Consider the following 23,630-nt stretch of genomic DNA (forward strand, 5'->3'; position numbering starts at 1 on the left):
TAAGCCAGTATCTTTTACAGCTAAAGATCTAGCAAGTCATACAGGAAGTTACTGTGTGTCTTTTTATTGAATTTGATTTACTTCATTGAGCTTTTAATACCATCAGATAAAATACAATGATCAAAGAAAGTTCCTGCCTAAGAGGCAAAGTGAACTGTATATTAACTTTTTCATGCCACCAGTAAGACTCCTCGTAACCCAACCAATAGAATAACTGCATTGCAGAGGCATGAATCTTAGGAATTAGACTTGCGCAGTCATCAGCTATAGCTGCTTTCAGAACAAATTCCCTTTTCCATGGCTGTGAGCTGTTAGAATGTCCGTTTTACTCTGACTCATTTGAACTCATGATAAAAGCAGGCTTTCAAAGCTGTTCTAAACTAAGTTCTCTTTTTGCCTACTCATTTAAAAAACAAGTAGTAGAACTTGTCTTACATCAAAACTGAAATTCACCGATTTATTCGGTTCACACGTTGAGTTACGTTCTGTCAATAATGTGAAATTGTATTTCATCCATTTGCAATGATAGTTCTCCCAAACTCTATCATATCCTGTAAGCTCGATTTGATAGCTTTGAGACTGAACAGTATCTAATCCTGTGAGAAATTCTGGTTAAATTAGTGGAATAAATTGCAGTAACCATTTAAGGATGTGCATGTCATGTATGGACAAAACCATACAGGATTAGTTTAAAATTCTTTTCATACTGAACCATCTCCAATGCCTTCTTTCTTCATAACATTTTAAATAGGAGCGATTTTGTCCTTTGGGGCTAAAAAGGTTATTTTCGAATTTGTTTAGAGCCACATAATTTTACAGTTAAAGCCCTGATCCCGCCAACATTTAAGCATATGCTTAATTTTACCTAGTGACAAAATCTCTTATATACTGACTAACAGGGTAAAAGTATTTATAAGTTTTGGGCCTTATTTGTCTTTCGGGGAATCTTTTTATACCCTTCCAAATACTTCAAGCAGCCCTTTTATTGAGCAAACTATGCCTGCAAGGCTACAAAGGAAACCCAAAATAAAAACAAAGATATCTGCACATTTCTCTAAGAAAGACAGTTTTTTCCATTTAAGTTTTAAATGGAAGAGAGAAGGAAGAAGAAAAGTCATAGCAGCACCTGTTACACTGCCTGTTAAACCCATCAACAAGGCAAAATGTGGTATGAACATGGCCATCAGCAGAGTTAACAAGAGAAATGAGCCTCTTACACCCAGAGCAAATAGTGGAGATCTATAATTGGAACAGTTGCCCCTAGAAATACAAGCATAAACAATTTCTGTGGCTGCAAAAAAGGGCAAAGGGTAAGAAAGGAGAGCTTTGGTTAAGAGACACAAATTCACTAGGGTTTGAAGAAATGATGGCAGATTGTCAGTGACAACTTCCTTTGTCTCTTCACCCCAGGTCAAGAATGCAGTCAGTGCAAAGGTTGTTTTTGAGACACAAGCAAAAAAGTGAGTCCAATCCAACATATATCTAAATTCCTCTGGCCTTTTCATGTTACCTTCAAGTGTGGGAAGAAATATTTGTGAAGTGTAACTGAAAATGATCACACCTACAGACACCAAGAAGTCCTCAAACTCAATGGAGAGTCTGAATTTTGCCCAGGACCACTGATGGATTTGCGTGACACAGTAAGTCATCACTACAAGGATGATAATGAAATGGACCAAGGAGCAAAGCTGGCTGAGTTTGGAAACAATTTTCAGAGTCTTGATGAATACACAAGGCAGAAGTGTAGCAAATGCAATTACAGACCAAGTTTTCTCAGTCACTGGTATGTATGAAAAACTATGTGACAGCAAGTTCCCACTAACAACCACATACAAAACACACGTCATGATCAGTTCCATCACTTGGGTCACATTGACAACTATACCACCTAGTCCAGGAGACAGTTTTTTGCAGCAGGCATTTGCAATATCTTCATACGTGTCTCTCACTCTTATGAGCTGCCCATCTTCATTTTCTTCATACAAGCAAGCGATTAGAATTTTGCCTGTGTAACAGCATAGTGCTGCAGACAAGATAGTAAGAAACAGGCCACTGTATCCACTGTGGAGAAGAGCATACGGCAATCCTAGGACAAATATTCCCTGAAGAAGAAAAAGAGAAAGAAAAGAGAGCACAAAATCCCTGAGGCAAAATGTTTACTAGAAGGTACACTCCCACACCTGCCCTCCACCAAGCATTGCTTTCACCTAGCTACATGGTGGAAGTACTGCTACATTCAACAAAGCAACAATCATGAGAAATGTGTTTATTTATGATAAATGAAATTATCAGCAAAAATGACTGTTCCTTACACACCTGTAATAATAAGCTAGGCAAAAGACAGTGTGAGTGAATGATAGAGTCAGGTTCCTAGTTAATATTTAATGCTGATGTGATTAGGAGCACATTTTAGAAGGTTCACAGGCAGCTATTCAGTCTACATGCATATTAATGAAATAGGTTCAATATCAGTAAAATTAAGCAACTGTAGCATCATCTGTACAAGTTTAATCCAAACTAAAAATAGCACTGTAGATACATCTAGTAATGACAACTCTCTCCAGACTAAAAATTGCTAAAAGACCTCTGGAAAGAAAATGGTATTAGGGTGACATTGGAGTTTACTTGTATTTTCTCTGCACCTTCTGTATGCCTCGTGCAGCCTTTGCTCTTGTCAAGTTCACTGCTAAAGTGATTCTTCTCACAGATGAGAATCTAGACTGTGCAAAATTATTCAGGTGTTTAAGAATACATGTAAAACATATAGGGATACTTTAAACAGTTTCTGGAAGGAACAGAATTAGATTTGTTTTATCCAGTTGTTTGTTTTGTTTTTTTTTTTTTAAGTGGCATTTTAGTTTCACAGAACACTGTGTGTATTTCTTTATCTTTTTCCTGCTCTTTTTTTTCTCTATTTAAGGACAAATGACACTTCAACATGGTTTAATTTCCCTAAGCACAAAATAAAAAAAAAACCCTTGAAAAATAGTTATTCATTAAAACATCCAGTTTAGGAAAGATGCTTCTGTGGCATTTATTTTTTTGTGCTACAGAGCTAGAATTAAGCAAGGCACATTAGTCAGACTGGTTAGGAGTTCTTGATGACTGAAGAAAGGCAGGGAGGAAACAAAATACAGTTAACTGGTTCCACAGAAATTTTGGTTTCAGTATTTCTCATAGCACCGACAACATGATGAAATACGAGAAGGGCTCTGAAGAGACGCAATTTTTCAAACTCTAAGTAATCATCAGTGTATAAAAGCTATTCTCCTTTTTTTTCCAGTCACAAACTTCCAGCCAGACTGAGAGAAGAAATATTAAGTTATTGAATTAGAGCAGTATTTTTTCTCCAAGTCAGTGATAAAAATGGAGTGCCCATCGTACGAATGAGCAGCATTGCCTGTTTCACCAGGCTTCACTCTAGATGCAGACATTCGCAGCTTTCAGCTGAATTAGAGCTGCAGGAATCATATTCAATACATGCCTTAGTACACTTCTGTTAAAAAGGTTTATGCTTTTATGTACTGAAACAGAATTACCTCACTTATTATTACTGATATAAGAAGTTATTGACTAGCTACGTTTTCTGTTTTTTTTTCAATGACTTCATTTACATAAAAGATTTTATATAAGTCACAGGTGTCATTTCATTTAGGACCTGGGACATTCAACTACGTAGCTTATGGTACCCCAAATCTCCCCACTCCAATGTGTTAGGTCCATTTTAATACAGGTCTCATGACTTGCAGTGTAATAAGCATTTATTTTCTACATCAGCTTTATGGAAGTTTCCAGAATTCTACCATTTCTGCCATCTAACAATCTCCTTTCATAAAAAGACTAGATATCTGGCATATCTAGACTGCAAGTAGTACACATGTAACAGTAGTTTTGACATCATGCCATTTTCAATCGTGGCTTTCACTGACTGGCAAGTTAGGTAGTTGCCTAAAGAACAAAGTTTGTTTTCTTTCCTATGAAAACAATCTTTGGAGAATATTTATGTAAGAGGTTAGGTTTAAAAGCATCACATATAAATCAAGTCTATGAGAAAATCAGGAAGATGCAAGCCACAGAGCCATCTTTCATATTAACGTAAGAACAATGGTATTTTCTCAGTTCCTTGCAGTTTGCAGCAAGCTTATCTCATTTGTTCCATACCCTCAGCATTACTATTTTACCCCTCAACCTGCATTTGGGAGTTCAAACAGTATCTGCTGACCCAAAGGGTCACTATATAATTAAACCGCAGGTGTGTGTCAGCACAGGTCTTACCCACACAATGGCTTCTCTCCTGCTGGATTTAGTCGATCCATGTTTATATGAGTAGCCTCAACCTAAACCAAAGCATGTCTTTCGGAGATGTTATCACATTAGACAGCCAGTTACAGTCCTCCCCACAGGTGTCTGCCTTTCCATGCTTAATTGTTAGTTTAATGAGAGCATAACATAATTCTAACCTCTAACATCTCCTTGTTGTTATTTAAACCAAATAATTTTATTTGATGCCTAACATAGGCCACAAGATGACAGAGGTGGGGTCTTTTGGGTTGATTGTTTTTTCATCTTCTGAATTTAGACTTTCTTAAACAAATGCAATTTTGCACTATATGTATTCTTTCTTAAAATTATGTATCAGTGATTGCCAATTTCAAATCACATATAGTGAGTTTAAATTTTCTAAATTGAACATTTCTACAGAAACTTTAAGTTTTCCTGTCAGCTGAAGTCTTTGATCTCTTTTTCCCAGAGTTTGAAAACTTCAGCTTTCAGTTAATAATAGAAAGCAAACATTGTGGACATAACTGGTTTTGCAGCTTTGTGGATACAGAGTGTAGTTAGTAGAGAGAAATGGGAGAACTCTGAACATGCCGATACAGTAAGTGTGGTGAAATGATGGTGCTTTTCCTGCCTTGCCAGAAATGTTTTTTCCATTAAAAAAAAAAAAGAACAAAAAAAGAAAAGAGAAGAAAAAAGGTTTCATGTATCACTGTATTGTCAAATTTATTCGAAATAGACAAAAATGTTAGTGATGGACACAAGAACTAAAGGAATAAAAGACCCTTTGTTAGACTTCAAACCCCATTTTGGATTTGATGTTCTGTTCTTACGTTTCAAAAAGCAATACATTCTATTAAGACCATTTCCTGAATGTCACCAAGTTTAAATAGTTTCAAAGAAAATAATGTCTTTAATAAGCACTTATTTTGCTACTAATGTAATATAACAATACAGGCATTTAGCTGTGTTCTCTGGTTTAAAGCTACTCAGCAACCTCAGAACATTGCTTAAATTGCCCACTTACCTGTGGGCAGTTCCTCCTCCATAAAGAAATCATTTCATGGATGTTGCTGAAGGTGTCTTTTTTGCACCTCTCATGAGGAGTGACAGTGCAGAGTATATAGACAGCTCATGTCAAGATTTCACTGATTCTGTTCTACTGGAACAGGGACACAGGTAATTCCTACACCATTTGTCAATGCATATTTGGTTCAGTCTGGCCCCAGCACTTGTTCTTATTGAGTCTTCTGATCCTGTGTTCTCATGTCCAAATGATGGCACAGCCAGCCATAGCTGTGAGGCGTCAATTAAAAATGAGCAGCAAAAGGAACTGTTTCTTAAATTGCCTCCTAGGTCTTAGTTGTAGTGGTCTGTCCAGGAAGTGTTCCTGTCTGAATGGTTTTATTTCCAGCTGTACTAGTGCAAAGTCAAATATGTTACCTCTAAATATGCTGTATTAAGGCGACCTGTTTACAAAATAGAATAGCACCAGGAAAAAGTGATCACACAGTCGGATACAGGGGAGATGGAGCTTTTGAACCAGCTCTCTGTCAGGGCTCAGCTTGGGTGGTTGTGTTATTTGCCATCACTCCATCCATCCTGCACAGGGAGGGACACCACATTTGCCTAGCAGGCTGCACCTTCCTTTGTCTCCCAAGATGTTTGCAAGACTTGGGTATTTTTACCCTAGACTGAGGATGGAAGTGGAGTGTTTGTGTCAATGAGTGAATACATGTGCCTGTGTGGAGGTCCTTTGTCAAACATCCAGAGTAGACTCAGCGGCAGGCATCTGGGCCTAGAAGGAAGAAAGAACTGAGGGCTGAACTGGTGATCAGTCTTTGAAGAAATGGCAAGAAAAAAAGCGGAAAGAGCACGTAAGGAAAGGTCAGTCTCAGCGAGAAGCTACTTATTAGCCTTGTCAGAATACCCCCAAGTGGAAGCAACCAGGTATTACAGCTACCACCAGAAATTACCCATCCACCTGCAATGCAAAACAAGCAGATCAGGATTTCCTAATTACATTTGCATACCAAAACATTTTTTTTGCATTTGTTGAGGATGGGACTGCAATGTTTCCCACACCAGCAAGGCTGGCTGCTTCTTTAAAAATACTAGATATATGGATTAATGTAGAATGCAAAAAGTGTGTCTTCCCCTGTTACACCTGTTTGACACTACTTCTCAGTGCAAGCACCTCCCCAAGGAATAAAATATGTTTAGGAAAACACATAAATAAGCACAGTCAAGCACTCTGAGAAAATATCAATATTCCATAATGTTCAGTTTTAAGACTTCCTAGTCCCAGGTAAAATGCTTCATTTCATAGGCTGTTTTAATCTGAAGTGAGACACTTTCTAAAACAAGTCAAATTGAAATGTAATTAAAGAGTAAAGAAGATTGAAGCATGGTCAGAGCTGAGACATGCCAAAAGACAACGAAACAAAATGGAGTAAAAAGCAATGAAAAAAAAATAGAGAGAAAAAATTATTTAACCTTAAGACTGAAACAGACAGAAAAATAAGCTAAGAAACTGAGAAGAAGTTAGCTGAAAATTATTCTGTTAGTACAGCATTCCCATATGCAGAACACATGCTGATATGCCAGACTGCTGAATTTGCTTTGATTGCCTTTCACACCATCTGTAGGTGCTCCACTGGAACAGTTCATTTAGACCTAACTATTTTCCTAACTACGTATTTGATTCTCTGCATGAACATGGGTTAGACATAGAAACTATACAGGAAAGCTTCCTTCATGGATGTTCTTGGAAGAGTAGGGAGATAAATTCAAGGACCCTGCTTTCAGCACACTTTCACAAAATATCTAACTATGTTGTTTAGCATTTGTTGACATTTAAAATAAATAATTTTCCTGAAACAACACACACCTGTGTTGCTGTGCTAGTTATAGGAAGATACAAGTTTATTAGCATTACATTAAAACATATAGCAAATCCCCACATCTCATGCCATGATAACATGCTTTCTGAACTCCATGGTCTTTTTCCTGTCTTAGCCACCAACGCGATCGATGGTGATTTTGTATCTTCTTCTAGATCACTGTCGACCACATTGAATAATACAATTATTCTACTAGATGCTACTAGATAACCTTGTAATCCTACTAGAAACTCATTCCTTTGACAATAGATCCACATTGGCAGTTACTTTTTTGGATCTGCCACTTAGGCAGTTGTTAATCCATTTAAGATGTATTCTATTGTTGCACTAATTTTTAAATCAGAATGTTGTGTATTAATGTGTCAAAATTCTTTTTAAAAAGTCTAAATATATTATTTATCTTTCACTGCCTATATTACAATCTCATAAAAGAATTTCATCAAGTGTGTTTAATAAGGACTGTGAGGACTCTTTCTCCAAAACCATAAAGATTGACACTAATTATATTCCTAGCTTTTTATTCTGTATCAATTAAAACCTGTATTTAAAATTAAATTCTTTTTCTCAGAATTGCTGCCAGGTTTCACTAGTCAGGATTTAACTGGCTTTTAAAATATTAGAATGATATCCACAGTCTTCTGAAAATTCCACATGTAATAACGATTGAATAGGAGTATTATCAGGCCAGATGTATCTTTTGTTGCATCTCCCAAATGTAAATTTGTTGGACATGCTGCTTTCAAAATATTCACAAGAAATATTTTAACATTTGTTTTAAATAGTAACTGTAGTTATCTAATAGTTAATTGTGCAAGTCTCAGCTTGGAAAATATAAGCACCTCAATTTATAACTCACAGCTATCTTAAGACAGGTCATTAGCCAAGCTGAAATGAACTTCCTTTCAGAGATGCCTGTTTCTCTGGCTGGGCAAGAGAATATGTCCACAATGGAATGTAGATACAGTTTAGAAATGGAGAGTTAGGTATGTCTGATGCAGAATAGCATGACACCCATTCTGAAAAATTACAAAATGGCCCACTGTTCTCCTGGGCTATAAGCACATGCTCCTGACTCTCTACAGAGACTGTTTATGAACAGTGGCATCTTTTTTTCAGAGTTAAGAACAATTTTAGAACCTCCTTTTAGTCTAATGTAGGAAATCAATGTAGCAAAATTCATGGAGAGATCTCAGAAAAGAGGAAGGCCGTCTTGCATTAGTGAATCTCTAAGTTAATTTTACCTCCTCTCACATCCACATACTCAACAGCACTGGGCTATGTGTCCCACGGGCTTGGCCTGGATCACTTGCCTGCACCAAGCAGGACAAGGGATGTTGGCAGCCAAGTGCTCACTGTGTCTTGGGGGTTCATCTTGACTAGTGATTACAAACAGATTTTGGATTTACCTGCTATACTCTTTGGAATGGATGCAGGTTTGGATCTTTTGCCTCATTATTTTGTCCCATCCGTCATAAGTATTAGACAAAGTCCCCAAATTTCACAGTACTGTCACTTTCCGTTTTGTAGATACTGTCCTCTGCTTCATTCCCTTCACACTTCTCTATAGGTCAGTTTTCATACCTCTCCATTTGAATGAGATCACATATATGGTGCTCCCTTTTTACTTTGTTCTGCTGTTTCTCCTGGTGCTTTTAGACAAACATACACAGTTATGTATAGAGACACATTTCTATTCATAACTAATTTATACCACTACCAGTATTTCTGTTTCAAACTTTTGCAACACACCTCTCCTTTCTTTCCCTAATTCCTAAAAATTGTTTTCTTACTATCCTAATTCCTGGGATATGCATTTTGTCCTAGTGTCTTTGAGTTTCTATATCTCTTTGGTACACTTCATAATTTATATTTTACAATAGTTACTCTGACCCTCAATTTCTCCTTTTTGCTATATTTTTATTTTTAATTTTAATTGATACATTCACTTCACACCAGAGGTAGGAGGGGTTTTAGCACATAGGCATACTATTTCTTAATTTAGAGATGTGGCTTCTGGACATCTCATAAATTCTTGTTAAACAAATTTCAAATTGCTTTCAGAATTTGCTGTCTGTATTTAGTCTTCCTAATCAATTATCCCTCATAATTTTCTCCAGGTTTGTAAAATACAATCTTTTGAAGCACCAAGTATATATGTTGCTGTGCTCCGTTTTCCCATAATTAATGTAGTTAGATCCACTGATCTGTTCATCTTTATTCATCATAATGATGCTCAAAATAGAATTACCTTATGCTAGGTTCAATACCTTTTGTGTTAGATAATTATAATCTATCATTTTTAGAAAGTTTAATGGTATTTTACTACAGACTGCATACAACATCCAGCATAGGTCTTTAAAACTGATGTCACTGAAAACAATATGATTTTTCTTTCCAGACAATAGCTCTAACATGGATAAGCATCTCTCTAACACAGAGTGCTACTCTCACTTCTTTTACCTACACTTTTTTTTGTAAACACATTTTATGTAATTATTTTTAAATTCCAGTTGCATAAATCATCCCATCATGTATTTACAATATCAGTTATATCCTATTTCTTCTCAGCAGCAAGAATTTCTGGTTCCCTAGCCAGGTACCCAGACTCCTGGCACTGCTCCACAGACACCAGGAAAAGAATTAATCTGCTTTCTCACTCATTTCACAGTTTGTTCACAGCTCAGATGAGTTTGAACTGAAAAATACTACGAGCTGTTCTATGGAAAGCTTCAAATATTGTCCATGGCCTGTATGACCTTAGCAGCAGATCCATCTCCTTTCATGTCAGCGAAAAATCTTCCTTTAACTTCAGGGATGGTTAAATTAGACCCAAGCAATCTTGTTGATTTTTCTTATTCTTTCTCTCTGCCAATGCCAGCCTGTTTTAGCTGCAGGGAAGAAAGTGGATAAGGTATTTATTCTGTGATTAATGCCTGCAATCACCTTATATACTGAGAGAAACTTTAGAAGTCTTGTTCTGTCAATCCTTCAGGCCCCATAAGCAGATAAAAGGGCAGATAGACTGCTCAGGAGATGCTGTATAAAATAGGCAAGTAAGGAAGTCGCGTGGTCTGCACTGTAAAATGTATATGTCCATTTGACTGACAGAAGCCACTGGTTCTGTTCTCCTTTGAGTGACCACATTAGGCTTATGAATCTCCTACTGATTAGGAAAGGGAATAGAAGAAAGAAAATATCTCAAGAAAAAAGAAATTGCTGCTATTGAATGTGACAGCTGATCCCATTGGCTTTGCTATTGGTTTAAATAGTTGTTCTAAAAGTGAAATAATATGCTTGATGCTTAATTCTGAATGGTTTGATAGAAAATGTTAGTTTTGCATAAATTCAGAGCTGTCTGCAAGAATGCACTGAATCACACAAAGTAAATCTCCCAAGCAAATTACCTTTTAAGAAAATATATTATTTTGCTTTATCCCAAAGGAAAAAGCAGGCATTGGTAAAAGAATGAGGGCTTTTATTATGTGTTATGTAGCATAGAGGAAAAAGAGATGAAAAAAGTAAGGCAATCAAAACTAAACCAAATGTTATTTTGAAATTGAGTAGTGGCGAGCAACATGGACTCACTGGCTTCTTACCAATTTCCTGTATTATAGCTCGTCATGGATTCTCAGTTTTTCAACTGAAGGGAGACAAGTATGCAAAACATTCAGTATGGTAACATATAAGTGAGTTTCCATGAAAATATGGTCAAAAGAGCTTGAGGGGAGACATAGAGGGGACTTTGGGAGACTGGAAGCAAAGGAAAGAAGTGGGGGGACAAAAAACTTTATTTCAGTGTAAACTGACTTAACGAAAAGAGGAGTCAAAGAGCATAGAAAGTTCAAACTCAGGCTCAGAGAAAGCACTTGCCTCGTTAGGAGTTTTTCATGAATGTTTCCTCTATGGGACAAGTTGTAGTTCTTGTTGCTTTCAGTAAGTAAGGCTGAAGAGGAAATGGAAAGAAAATAACCCATAGCACAAAGAACTTTGCACTGAAACAAACCTTGTGCATCTCTGAGAGGTGGAAAGGAAGCCAGGTTACATCTACTGGAAACTGAGTTGCATTTTCTGAAAGCTGGCATGGGATTTATCAGGATTGCATGCAGAATAAAGGGTTACTGAATCCTCCCCTGGTTAATATTAGCCGGTTCTTTCCTCAGCACAGACCCAACCACCAAATTTAGGTGGACTGTTACTTAAGCTATAATGACTCCCACAGATCAGCGTATAAAGGGGAAATTTTCTTACAGCACTGTCTGGAGAGAGTATATTTAATAGTCTGGATGAAAGGCATAAATAGTGGTATACTATTAGTTTTAGTCTCTAGGAATCAGTAAACTAATATGGAGTATCACAGTATATTCTTCTGGAATACTTGAGAAGAGATGTCTTACGATTAGGCTGGATATAGACAACAAATATTTTCCACTGCTAAATTCAGTGAAACTTCAATGGCACCCCTGGAGGCTTCTATCTTTAGGACAAAAGAAGCAGCAACTGATTTTACTGCTGATATTTCCTCATGGACAGTGTTTAGGTTTTGGCTAGGACAGAGTTGATTTTCTTCTTAGTAGCTGGTACAATGTCATGGTTTGGATTTAGTATGTGAATAATGTTGATAACACACTGATGTTCCAGTTGTTGCTGAGCAGTCAAGGACTTTTCAGCTTCCCATGCTCTGCCAGTGAGGAAATGGAGAAGCTGGGAGAGGACAGAGCTGCAACAGCTGACCCAAACTGGCCAAAGGGATATTCCATACCATGTGACATCAGGCTCAGCAAATAAAACTGGAGGAAGAAGGAGGAAGCAGGGAGTCTTTGAAGGGATGACATTCGCCTTCCCAAGTAACTGTTACACATGATGTAGGCCTGGCTTTCCAGGAGGTGGCCTGCCCATGGGAAGTAGTGAATAATTCTTTATTTTTCTTTGTTTATGTGCATGGCTTTTGCTTTACCTATTAAACTGTCTCTATCTCAACCCACGAGTTTTCTCACTTTTACTCTGTTGATACTCTCCCCCATCCCACAGTGGAGGGATTGAGTGAGTGGCTGCGTGGCAGTTAGCTGCTAGTTGGGTTTAAACAATGACAACAGATACAGATGAAGTCGAGCTTGCAAATTGATTCGTATAGTGGAAGTGTCTCTCTCCTATAATGACATAAAAGACCACATCATAATTAAAATTCAACAGAGTAGAAAAATTCCCCTAATTTCAAGTAGATTAGACAAACATTCCCAAAGGTGTATAATTACTAATAAAGATTAAAACTTCGGATCAGGAAAGATATGTGACTAAGTTTTCTGCCATGTTCTGAGTACTCAGCATAAAAGCAAAGTTATTTAAGCTCTCCTTTTAAAAGAAAAAAATAAATTTCGAATATAGTTATGCATTGTGAAGCTGGGCATATGGCATATAAAATGAATGCTGAAGATGTCTTTTCAAGGTCTCTAGATGTAAAATACTTTAAGTATTAATACTTGGAGAAGTATTTGTCACGCTATTTGTACAGACTGTGACACACTGGTTCTTGACCTCTGCTGACCTCTGAACAAAAATACTGCCATTTTAAAGCAAACCATATTCCTTTTCTGTGTGTTGTGGGTTTTGTTTTGTTTTTGTTGGTTTTGTTTTTGTTCCCCTCCCCTCTTTTTATAAAAACAAACAAACAAACAAACATCTTCTTAGTTTGCAGCCAAACTGGAAAGTCTTGGAGACAGGATGCTGCCTGGAAAAAACTGCTGAGGATCTCTGGATGGACAAACAGGGGACCTCAATTATTCTTGATCTTCTACAAGGATTCCAGGTTTATTTTTATCTTTAGATACCAACACTGTCTGTATGGATAGAGATAAAAATACTTATTTCATTATTAAAAACAAAGTTAGTTAGGTAATTGCTGTAAGAGTTTGTATATTTTTAAAAAGAGTTTAATTCCTTTTACTTAACCTGCGCCATTCTGAGAGTGCAGGGAAAACTTGTCAGATCTATTGGATGTCTCCTTTGTTCACACTTCACTGTTAAAAGCTATAGTGATTTCATATTTGAGAATTTTTTTTTAAGACTGCATTTCTTTTCTGTTCCTTTCTCCTTAATAACCTTTTCACTTTCAAGTTTTTAGGCAAAATCCCAATTTGGTCACAAGGTGAAATGAATGGATTTTAGGTGAAAACTCAGTGACTATCACTAAAGTTACTAAAGTGACTACCTTTTTACTCTCTTTGGTACTCAAGGAAATGATCACTTCTTAGCGTCTATGAATTGGATTAATCTCACCCAATCTAACATTTGATGAATGACTACACATAGCAGCAGAAAAGACATAAATGACAAATCTATCTTGCTTTGATGCACACTTATTAGGAATGGGATTCCTAACTTTACCTATCTAAATACAGCAAAAAGTAAAGCTAATCTGCCAGCTCTGGAAAGGACAGGTAGAAATAAGGATCACCGCAGGAGTATTCATTCCAACAGTGTAGGGCACTTATTTTAGGATTTGTGAATCTCCATTAGAGATGCCTATCTCTCTATGTTGTCTACAGAGTGAGATTATTTCCCTTATGAAGGCCATGTGAGGTGCCCAGGAAGTGCAAAGGAAGAGCAGGAAGCTGGATAATTTAGGAACATGACTGCACCAGGGGAGACAGTGATGGGGGGAAAAGGTGTCATCAGGTAAACCAGAGAACACTAGAACATAAAATTGTGAACCATATGAAGTAGTAACAAGGGGTAAGAGAATATGATGGGCAAGAGGCTGTGAGGAAAAATGACTGGATATGAAAAATATCTAACTATAGGCATGAGAGAGGAATAAGTAGAAGGCTAGAGGGAAAGTATGAATTATGCATCTGATTATCCTTTCTGATTAGGAAAAGAAACCTTCAGGGGTGGAATGGCAGCTCCTCACAATTTAGGAGATGGAAAAGAGTCTCTGAAATCCCATCCAGGCAGCAGAGGGAAGCCTACAATTTTGTGCAGGTATCTTATTTTAACTTGAGATGACTACAATAAAAAGTACAAAAGGAAGAGCTCAGAGCAGCTGGCTTTCCAGCATAAGTGAATAAAGTCAGCAGGCAAGCAAAAGCAAGAAGAGCAGGAGTGGAGGACTCATTTTAAACTCCAGATCCCAATTAAATCTCAGAAGATTTTTCAGTCCCTTCAGGGAAGGTGGCTGGGGAGATGTCATTTGGAGTTGCAGAAATCATGCAGACAATGAGACAAGAGAATGGCTTTAAAATGTGGTGAGATAGAATAGTCCTCTGCGCCAACTTCTAAATATGATAAAACCAGTAAAATTAGGAAATTTACAGTCATTATAAAAAGAAAAATAAGATAAATTCTTATACACATAAATAACTTTCTTATGGAAGAAAAATATTGTATCTTATGTCATATAATTCTTATACCCATATTTACATTTCTTCAGGCTCCAGTAGAACTCTTCGTAATTTCTGATATACCCAAATTCACTTTGAAATTATCAAAGCAGAATGGGCTTTAAAGCTGGAAAAAAACCCCTCTGCTTATCAGGGAGGAACTAGCCTGAATCAAACATGTTTCTAGAGGGTAAAAATTAGCAATTAATGGAAATACTCAAGTAGAGTAAAGGCAAAAAAAAGCGGAAGCTACCGTTGCTACTGATAACATAAACCAACCAAAATGTTTCCTCTAGAGACCTACAAAACAAAATCTGCTGATGCTGTTATTTGTGTCAATTCAAGAAATGGACTGAGAGAAACTGAAATGGATAGCAGGGTATTTGTGTATGAGTTGTGAATGTTTCCTCACTTTGACTCATGTTTACATTTTTGAGAACTAAATATTAAATTTGTTTGGTTTTTTTGTTGTTGTTGTTGTTGCTTTGTTTTGGTTTGGTTTTTTGTTAGCTATTTAGTGAACACAGTATTGTACATATGGCAAAACTAGTGCCACTGGCCAAGAATACAGAATGCATTGCCTTCCAAGAAACATGGTGTGTGTGGGGAGAAGAGGGAGAATAGATGCAAATAGAAGTCAATTTCTTTTATTTAGCTTTAGGGGCAAAACGTTTTATACAGCTTACTGTGCTAAAACTAGGTTACAATGCATAATCTTCAGTACTGTGTGTAATCAATGTTTAGGGGTTTTTATTTTCTCAAATAGCTCTATTTGCTCATTCAGACAGAGCTTGTGCCATTTCAGTGAATCTCTTGCTGTCAGAAATTATACACATTGAAGTAAACTCTAGATTAACCATGTATGGATTTTACTGTTGCAAAGTCTGCTACAGAACTAGTATTTCTGATTCTATCAGTACATTATAATAATTCAGATGTCCTTTACTTTCAGCATTCAATTCTCATACACACCTGCAGACACTGAGCTTGTCAACCTTTATTCCTTGATGGGCCCACTCTTTATAAAAAAATGAGCTCCCTTCTGAAAATTTGCTAATGGCAGTGAAAAAAGTTTACAAAAAAACAGGAAAGGAATGCTGTCTGACAAAATATTTTACTTTCTGTTCCCCATCACTATGTTTTTTCTGTCTTGGGAGGAAAGTTATCTTGGGAGGATTTATATATCTAAATACGATTCATTAAAGCAAATTTGCTGAGGTTACACACCTCAAAAGTTTAAGAATAAGGACAGAAAGAACATTTTTAAGAAGAATATTTTCCATCAGTTGTAGCTGGTCAGTGGCATGTGCTATAGAGGCACAAGTGTGCAAATTATCTCAGCCATAGAAGGCTGGTAAATAATTTTAATAGGCAATTTGGGCTTTGCTTTGAAAAGTAACTGTCAAACGTAATATCACAACAATAAAGCAAGCAGATAGATATAGAAACTCAAAGTTGTCTAATAACAGTGTTTTAAAATACCATGTGACCTGCCATGAATTTAAAAAAGGAGAAATTATACCATCTGTTTTCATTGAGGTTGTTAAAAATGCTCTCAGGGACTGACAAGACCAAAAAGCAAGGTGGATTAATTTGATTTTAATGTAGCGGGAAAGTACATCGGCTATTCCTTTCACCTGAGGGAGCCAGAGAACAAGGGTTCTGCAACAAGTCATGGTGCATTGGGTTCTCCCATGGAATAAAGTGATCATTGCTTTTGGGCAGCTGACAATTACTTGATCCTGTTTGGTAACATTTACAGTTTCAAAGGGTATAATTTTCATAATGCTATTATCCATTTATCTTTGATATCATGGTTCTGTCATTTTCTTTCTTGGCCATCTGGATTTTTAAGATAGAATGCCCATTTTAATGGGTGAATATTCTAAAAGTACTCATCACATTTATCTGATGATTTATCTTGTGCTCAGGCCCTACAATGGGTCTCAATAGCTAGGAGAATACATTCTATAGAGAAAAAAATAATGTCAGGAAACTGAATCAAATGTCAAGCTGATTTATCACAAGCCACATTTAAGCAATCATTATTTTGTAAAGAGTTTCTGTGAAATAGAAAACATTTTGAGACTTACTTTCAAAACTGTTTTCAGTATTGGAGCACCTGGAAGTCCTTGACTGGAATCCCATTGTGTAGGGTACTGTGCAAACAACGTACAAAAACATGGTCTCTTTTCCCAAAAATTTGAAATCTAGGGGTAAGATAACTGGAGACAAATACAGGCAGACAGGGGAGTCAAGGAAAACATGAGTCAATACTGGAAACTATGAGTCAAGAGAGTAAATACTAGTTTCAGTGTAGCTAATAATGGTGAAACTTTCAGCAAAAGGCCATTTCGAAGAGGATCAGAAGAGAGTAAATAAATATCTTCATATAAGTTCATAGGAATGCTTTTTTAAATATCTAACAAATTGACAATGGTAATTGTAACTGGAAAAGCAGAGACCAGTCAATAGATACAGAAAGATAAATGGTAGACCATTAAAGATGAGTAGCTTACATTTGATTTGGTGATTGAAGAGGTGCTTGCAAGAGCTGGTGGACACATGGGGTATGGAACAGCATCAGCTTTCCAGGTGAGTGTACATGGGGTGAGCTTGGCAAGCTCAGGGAAGAGTGTGCTACTGTGATGCAGATGGGGAATTATTAGTGCTCAGATAAGAGTTTTAGCCCTGTGAATCAGTAAATCAGACTATGTATTAGTGAGGTTTTACAGTAAAAATAAGCAGAAGCTGGACATAGTCTGAATGTGAGGATTTAGAAAGAGGCCTGATTGAAAGATGATGCCAGATGATAGGCCTGTGTGGCAGCAAGGACAAAGACATTCACAGGCAGTGAAGAAAGGCTGCTGTGGACAGATTCTGGACAGAAGACAAGGAGCTCTGTTTAGCTGCTTCTAGCTACTGCTGAACAGTCAGACTGATATTTCATGTGGGCCACAGAGGGATCTAAATAAGATGTGAATTTGAAACAGTCCAGGAAAACACACTCTGCTGTCATCCCACACTCCCACAGGTGGTGAAGTATGTGGTGGCCATCAACAGTGTCTGTAGCAGCCTCGAGAGCCTAGGTCTGTTGCAGGTAATAACCTAAGGTAGTGTCCTGGTTTTGTTAAAAACAAGTTTCTCTTTCTGTGAATTTTGCCTGTCAGCTAAAGCTAAAGCCTTCATATTAACTGCATTTTCCTGGAGAACCAGACACATGTTTTGGTAAACCTAGCAATGGAATGCAAACTTATTGATAAGCGCGGATGGACATCTCGTGAGAGAGGCGATGAGAAACAAGTGACCAAGAAACTGACCAACTGTGTATAACATTCCATTCACATGAATACTTCATATAAAGTGCGAGATCACGAGGATCTCGTCCCTTTTCCTTTTTCCCTATGGCCGACATTAGGAGAGGACCTTGCTAGTCGTCCCTGCGAACTGAGGCCTAGTGAGAGACTGAATCCAGCTCCGGTTGGCTGCAGAGTCTAATCCAGGACTTCGGGTGCCAGTTCTGCAGTTGCTGAGACTTTCAAGATTGGTTTTGTATATTTTGTATTATTTTCTCTATTCTTATTAGTAGCATTAGTAAAATATCTTTAATTTTTTCCAACTCTCTTCTCTCTGTTCTTCTTTCCCTCCTGATCACCTGTCCTTAGTGGAAGGGGGGAGAGGGAGGGGCAAAAGAGAGAAGTGGGTGGGGAGAGGAGGTTAACAATACTTCTGCCAGGGTTTTATTGTCACCCCGCAATCTTAACCCTCGACAGATAGGAAAGCACAGGGCAGACATTCAGAAGAGATCACCAGCACTTCTTTTGTGTGCCTGGTTATGCACAGCAGTGTAGAGCAGAGGAAGCTGGTCATGACCCTGCGTATTAATTTATGTAATACTTTTCCCATTCAGGACAGCATGTATCTCACTAAGCTGTACACACTTCCATTAGGCCCCTCAGTATCTAATACAATGTATACATGGTATACAAATGGTGTACATGGCAAAGTTTTGGTAGTGGGGGGCTGCAAAGTGGCCTCTGTGAGGAGAGGCCAGGGTTGCCCCATGCCAGACACTGTCAGCTCCAGCCAGCTCCAACAGACCCACTGCAGAGTGTGGCTGAACCCTTTAGAAAACATGGAGGTGCCTCAGGGAAAGCATGGGCAAAGAAGGGCCAAAATCATCACAGAGAGTAGGAAGGTGACTGTAGCAGTGAGGAATTAAAGTTGACCATGGGAAAGCGGGGAGAAATGGTGTTACTTTCATGTATGCCTTTTTTCCCCCTCCAATCCCAGGTACGGTAATCAAACACATATCTATTAATCAGCAATAAAGTTAATTTTCCCCAAGTCTAACCTGTCACACCACTGTATGCTTACCCGCAGGTTCCTTTGTTCTATCACATGCACAAAATTTCAACTAATACCAGCTTCACGCAGGAGGACTATAGCCTTACACCTATAAAATAACTGTTCTAAAAGATTAATAGTAGTAGATTTTCCAGATGAAAAGACTTTCTAACTGATATGACAAGTGAACAATCAACAAGAAGTCTCCACTTACAATAAACAGGCGCTTGCAAATTCCACAAGATTCTCCTGACCAGACTGTGACAAACTGCATGGCAAACCCAGGATAAGTATGCTATGCATTGCAGTGACTTTGCTACTGTTTCTAAGAATAACCTGCAAGATAATATGGTGGCTTTGAAATTTAGATGCTGAAATATACAGATTTCAAAAGTACTAGCTGAGAAGAGATACAGCTAAAGTTGTTGGAAAAAATGGATAATTGACATTGCTAAAACTTGAGTGTCAAATAAATACTTCTGTGAAATGTAAGGTTATAATTTGAGGTTCTGAACAGAATTGTTCAGATTTCTTTAACCACAGTAGTGCTTCTGGCTGCTGTTATCAAAAGGATGTAATATTAGACAGCTATATGTGTAAAGCTCAGGTAAAAATCAGTTAAAGATATAAAATAAATGTATTGGTTAAGAATAGATATTTAAAAATATATGTCTTACACCCCATGTAATCGAGATATTCATATTTAAGGCTGAAGTTGCATGTAAAATTCCATGTTTGTGTAGAATATTATACTTTAGAATGTCTCCCTCTCATCTCATATAATTACAAGATATCTCGTATGATAATTATTTTAGAACATACTAGTATAATAAATTATAGACCATTGTATATCGGTTAGAGGCAAACTATTGAGGGTTATTTGTTTATGAAAGAGAGAGAGAGAGACATCTCCTGTAATTCTCCTGTAACTCATCTGTTAAGAGAGGCAATTTTGGGCCCATGGTTCAGGCAAGCATAATCTAAGGAATGGTTTAACTTCTAAAGATTTTTAATATGTCATTTTAACACCTAGAAGACTGCAAGAATTGCAATACTTTTATCTGTTACTTGTGTAAATCTTGTACTTGTTTTTGGGGTGCTTCAAGAGCTAGTATGGTGCCTTCTGAACTGATTGTCCATATGCTGGAGACTGTCTGCATGTCCAGAGAATTATTTGTGGAGTAGTTAACTTATATCACAAATCCTGCTTGCTAGCAAATCTGACACAGAGTGGCTATGGAAAACTGATTTGCCACTCCTAATATTTTCATAATAGTTACAGTAGAATATGCTGATGTAAATCCATTCAATGCTCCCCCCATCTGTTCATTTCCCAGATGATTTGACAAACACAAAATGCAGAACCTACAAGACAGCAACTTAAATCTCATGAGAACAATCCAAATATTTCTTCCTGGAATAAGAAACAATTTTAGATGAGCCAACTAGAGATGTTTGAGAGTTCTGGCTTCATAACATTTTTAGTGTTTGCAGCTGACCAAGGGAAAAGTAGACTGATATAGTGCATTCTCTAATGAGATTTATGGGAATGGCAGTTAGTTAACTCAAAATCATCCCACTGCACAGTGCTTACCTGTCAAATAAAGAGATTTCTGTGAAGTAGATATAATTTCACTGTTGCAGGATAACGCGTTTTTAATAAAAAGCTTTTGTGATAAAAAGTAGGGTTTAGAATAGAGAGAATACATATGCTGTATGCAGCCTTCTCTATGCTATATGAATATGTGCACAAAATTATAGGAATCTACTGCAATGTCTGAGCTGAAATAAAAGGTTATATGAAGTAGTGGCGTATGTCCAGAATCTATTTTTCCCTCAAGAGAAAATCCAAAGAGAAAACCAGGGCACAAAAATCACTTAAAGAGTCTTCTTACCCAAAATACATCTTTTATCTATTGCATTGCATAATGATGACACTCTAGGCCTTTTTTGGATCTCCAGTTGTGGCCATATGGGTTTGTGGTTGCAAACCTATTAAAAATAATTTTGGCCAGTATTACCAGAGCATTTCAGCTAAAATCATATTAATTGTCATTTTCATGTGCACCGCAATAGTCCTACAGTCTTGGAATTTTACTTTGTGCTGTCATTTTTTGACTAACTCCATTTGGAAGCTTGAATTACTTGCTGGTCCTAGGTTAGATATCGGCATTGGGCATGTACCTTTAATTCTCGGTATCACCTCTTGCTATGAGATGCAGAAGTCTCTTTCCCTCAGACATCTGTAATTCAGCTCAGAGTATGACTTCAGCTTCAATGTATAATTCAAGGAAGTTACAGCTCTGGGCACCAGAAAGAATTGACCCTTGTTCTCAAGTCTGGAAAATAAATACTGAAGATCAAGTGCTGCAGTTAAGACCTAAGTGGTTATTTAGTTATGTGATTAAATTATTTAAGGTTGAGGATGAGAAGATTCGTATTGTACATCTAATGACTTGATGGCTTTCTAAGAACGCTGGCATGTACATATTTATATTTAGAAAATTTTTAAATATGATGTCAATAAAGCTTAATGGGTGGGGTGCCCAGACACCTTAAAAAGATGTTTGCTTTTGTATCTTTAGGGGCACATCTGCTAATTCTGTTTCTCAGTGTCACTGTATTTTCCCACTTAAGTCTTTGGGATTTGTTGATATTCAGTGAGCACTCTAAAGATTCAGTCTGTATTAGCGAGATGAAGGTGGTAACTCAGAGGAACATCGTAGAAAATGAAAATATTAATTATGAGATATTCTCAAGTGAATCTTTTCAAGTTACATAAATAAAAAGGAACCATATTGGAGCCAATAAGGAAATGTATATATAATGGCACAGCATGAAGGCAATACAGATGTACACTTTAATTTTTAAAAAATGGTGATTGTTGAAGTGTTGTGTCTTTCTAAACTAATGTACAATATACAGATATAAATGTAATGTTCACATTTATGATCATCACTGTAATAATAATTACCATTGACAAAATTTAAAAATAATTATTAATAATATTAATGGCACGATGGTTTTTCCTAAAGCACTCACAGTAGAGTGTTATTCTACTGTGTTATTCTGATCATGGAACAAGAAAACTGCCTCTGCACAGGTCTTTCCAATCTTCGTACAACTAGTCTCCTTAACAAGAGACAGGAGACAGAAGATGATTACATTAGGTATCAAATGCATTGAATCAAACAGCATATTTAATATGTTTTGATACATCTTGTTTTATGCAATTTCCAGGAAAGAATTGTGTGCTTATATTACACTATTTTAAAGATTGTACAGACATCATAATACTGAAAGCACTTTGGAGCTGCCTGGTAAAGTGGCTGACTTTTTTGCACTGTTAAACTTGTTTGCAAACCTGAGACTGAAGTGGAGATAGACTTACATGTTCTAAATTACAGTTTTTACTGAGATTAACATTATCTCAGCTCATTGCAAGGGTGTTGGACTTGATGACTTTGAATGTCCCTTCTAACCAAACTATTCCACGATTATTTCACGTCTTGTCATTATTTCACTTCCTTCCCTTTCTATCTATCTCTTGTTTTTCTCCATTCTTCGTTTTCTTATGCCCCTTCATGATACTAAAGAGTGAGTGCCTTTTTCTTTTAGTTTGGCTTTCTCTTGCTTGGAGAAGCATTCTCCACACTGTTTTCAACAATTCTCCTACATGTGTCTGGCAATACTTTATTGTCCTTTGGTTCTGCTGTGGAAATGCTGTACCATCAGAATTTAACTACCTTCTTCCTTGTGACTGTTGCTTTGCTTATCTATCCAGCACTACCGTACAAGTCAGTACAATTTTTTGGACCTTTTACTGCCATATGCAAACAAATGTAACTTGCATCATTCTGCCAGATGATGCTGTTCATTTTCCTTTTTGAATTAACTCAGCTTTATGGTTTCTGTCCTTACCTAGATTAACTGGATACAGGTTTTCATTTGCCTGTGCTGTGCTGGAATACAAAGCACGTTTCCCTGGAAACTTCAAATGTCTGAAGCAATCATTTACACATACAATATCATCACCAAAAGTGCACATCTTTTCAGTTGAAGTTAAAACAAAATAAAAATCTCTACTGTTTGTTGAAAATATTTACATAAAACACTGCAAGAAAACCTTTGTTTTTCATTTCAGACACCAAAGATTTAATTATAATAAATCTGCATTTTGAAATAACTTAACTTTCAGACTAATTGTATTCACCAGAATAACTGTTAGAACACTTCAGAATTCTGTTGAAATGTTTACCTCTAATTGCCATGCAAAACACTTTCGCCCTTTCCTCTGGGTAGGGGCAAAACAACTGTCCATCCTAGCATAGATTGTCTGCACCAGTCAAAAATGTTTGGATTGTTTTAATCATTCTGTTTGCAAGTCTGACTTTCTCTCAAAGCTATTCATAGAAGTTATTCCAACCATTATTTTTAACTGACAGATGCATGTTCAATATTCCCTCTTCTCCTCTCCTGCCTATGCCTTCCCTTTCTCTTCTTTCTACCCTTGTTACTAAATCAGATGCAAGGTATATAGGAAAATAGGAAAAATGCACAAATGTGTACATAGATTCACATATGTGCTCACATATGCACATATGCAGTTTCACCAGGTGTCATTAGGACACTTCGGTTGTACCATTAACGAAACTATAGCTTTGCCATCCTTAGCCTGCTTAGGAGGAAAGCTCAGAACAGCTGTAGCCAGCTGCTCTTTTAATGC

The 23,630-nt window shown here is 37.1% G+C and overlaps 1 protein-coding gene across 1 annotated transcript in view; it reads right to left on the reverse strand.

Moving 5' to 3' along the window:
- Positions 1-950: 950 nt before the first annotated feature.
- LOC308038646 (vesicular inhibitory amino acid transporter-like) overlaps positions 951-23,630 on the reverse strand; it is a gene marked incomplete at both ends in the record, with an annotated part of 33,590 nt that continues 10,910 nt past the window's right edge. The window contains one exon of the mRNA XM_080341423.1: positions 951-2,102. Within this exon, the coding sequence (XP_080197549.1) occupies positions 951-2,102 (1,152 nt within the window). The remainder of the gene's footprint in view (positions 2,103-23,630) is intronic.

The sequence above is a fragment of the Nesoenas mayeri genome (genome assembly GCF_963082525.1).
Source record: "Nesoenas mayeri genome assembly, chromosome: 3".
In the NCBI taxonomy this organism is placed as follows: domain Eukaryota; kingdom Metazoa; phylum Chordata; class Aves; order Columbiformes; family Columbidae; genus Nesoenas; species Nesoenas mayeri.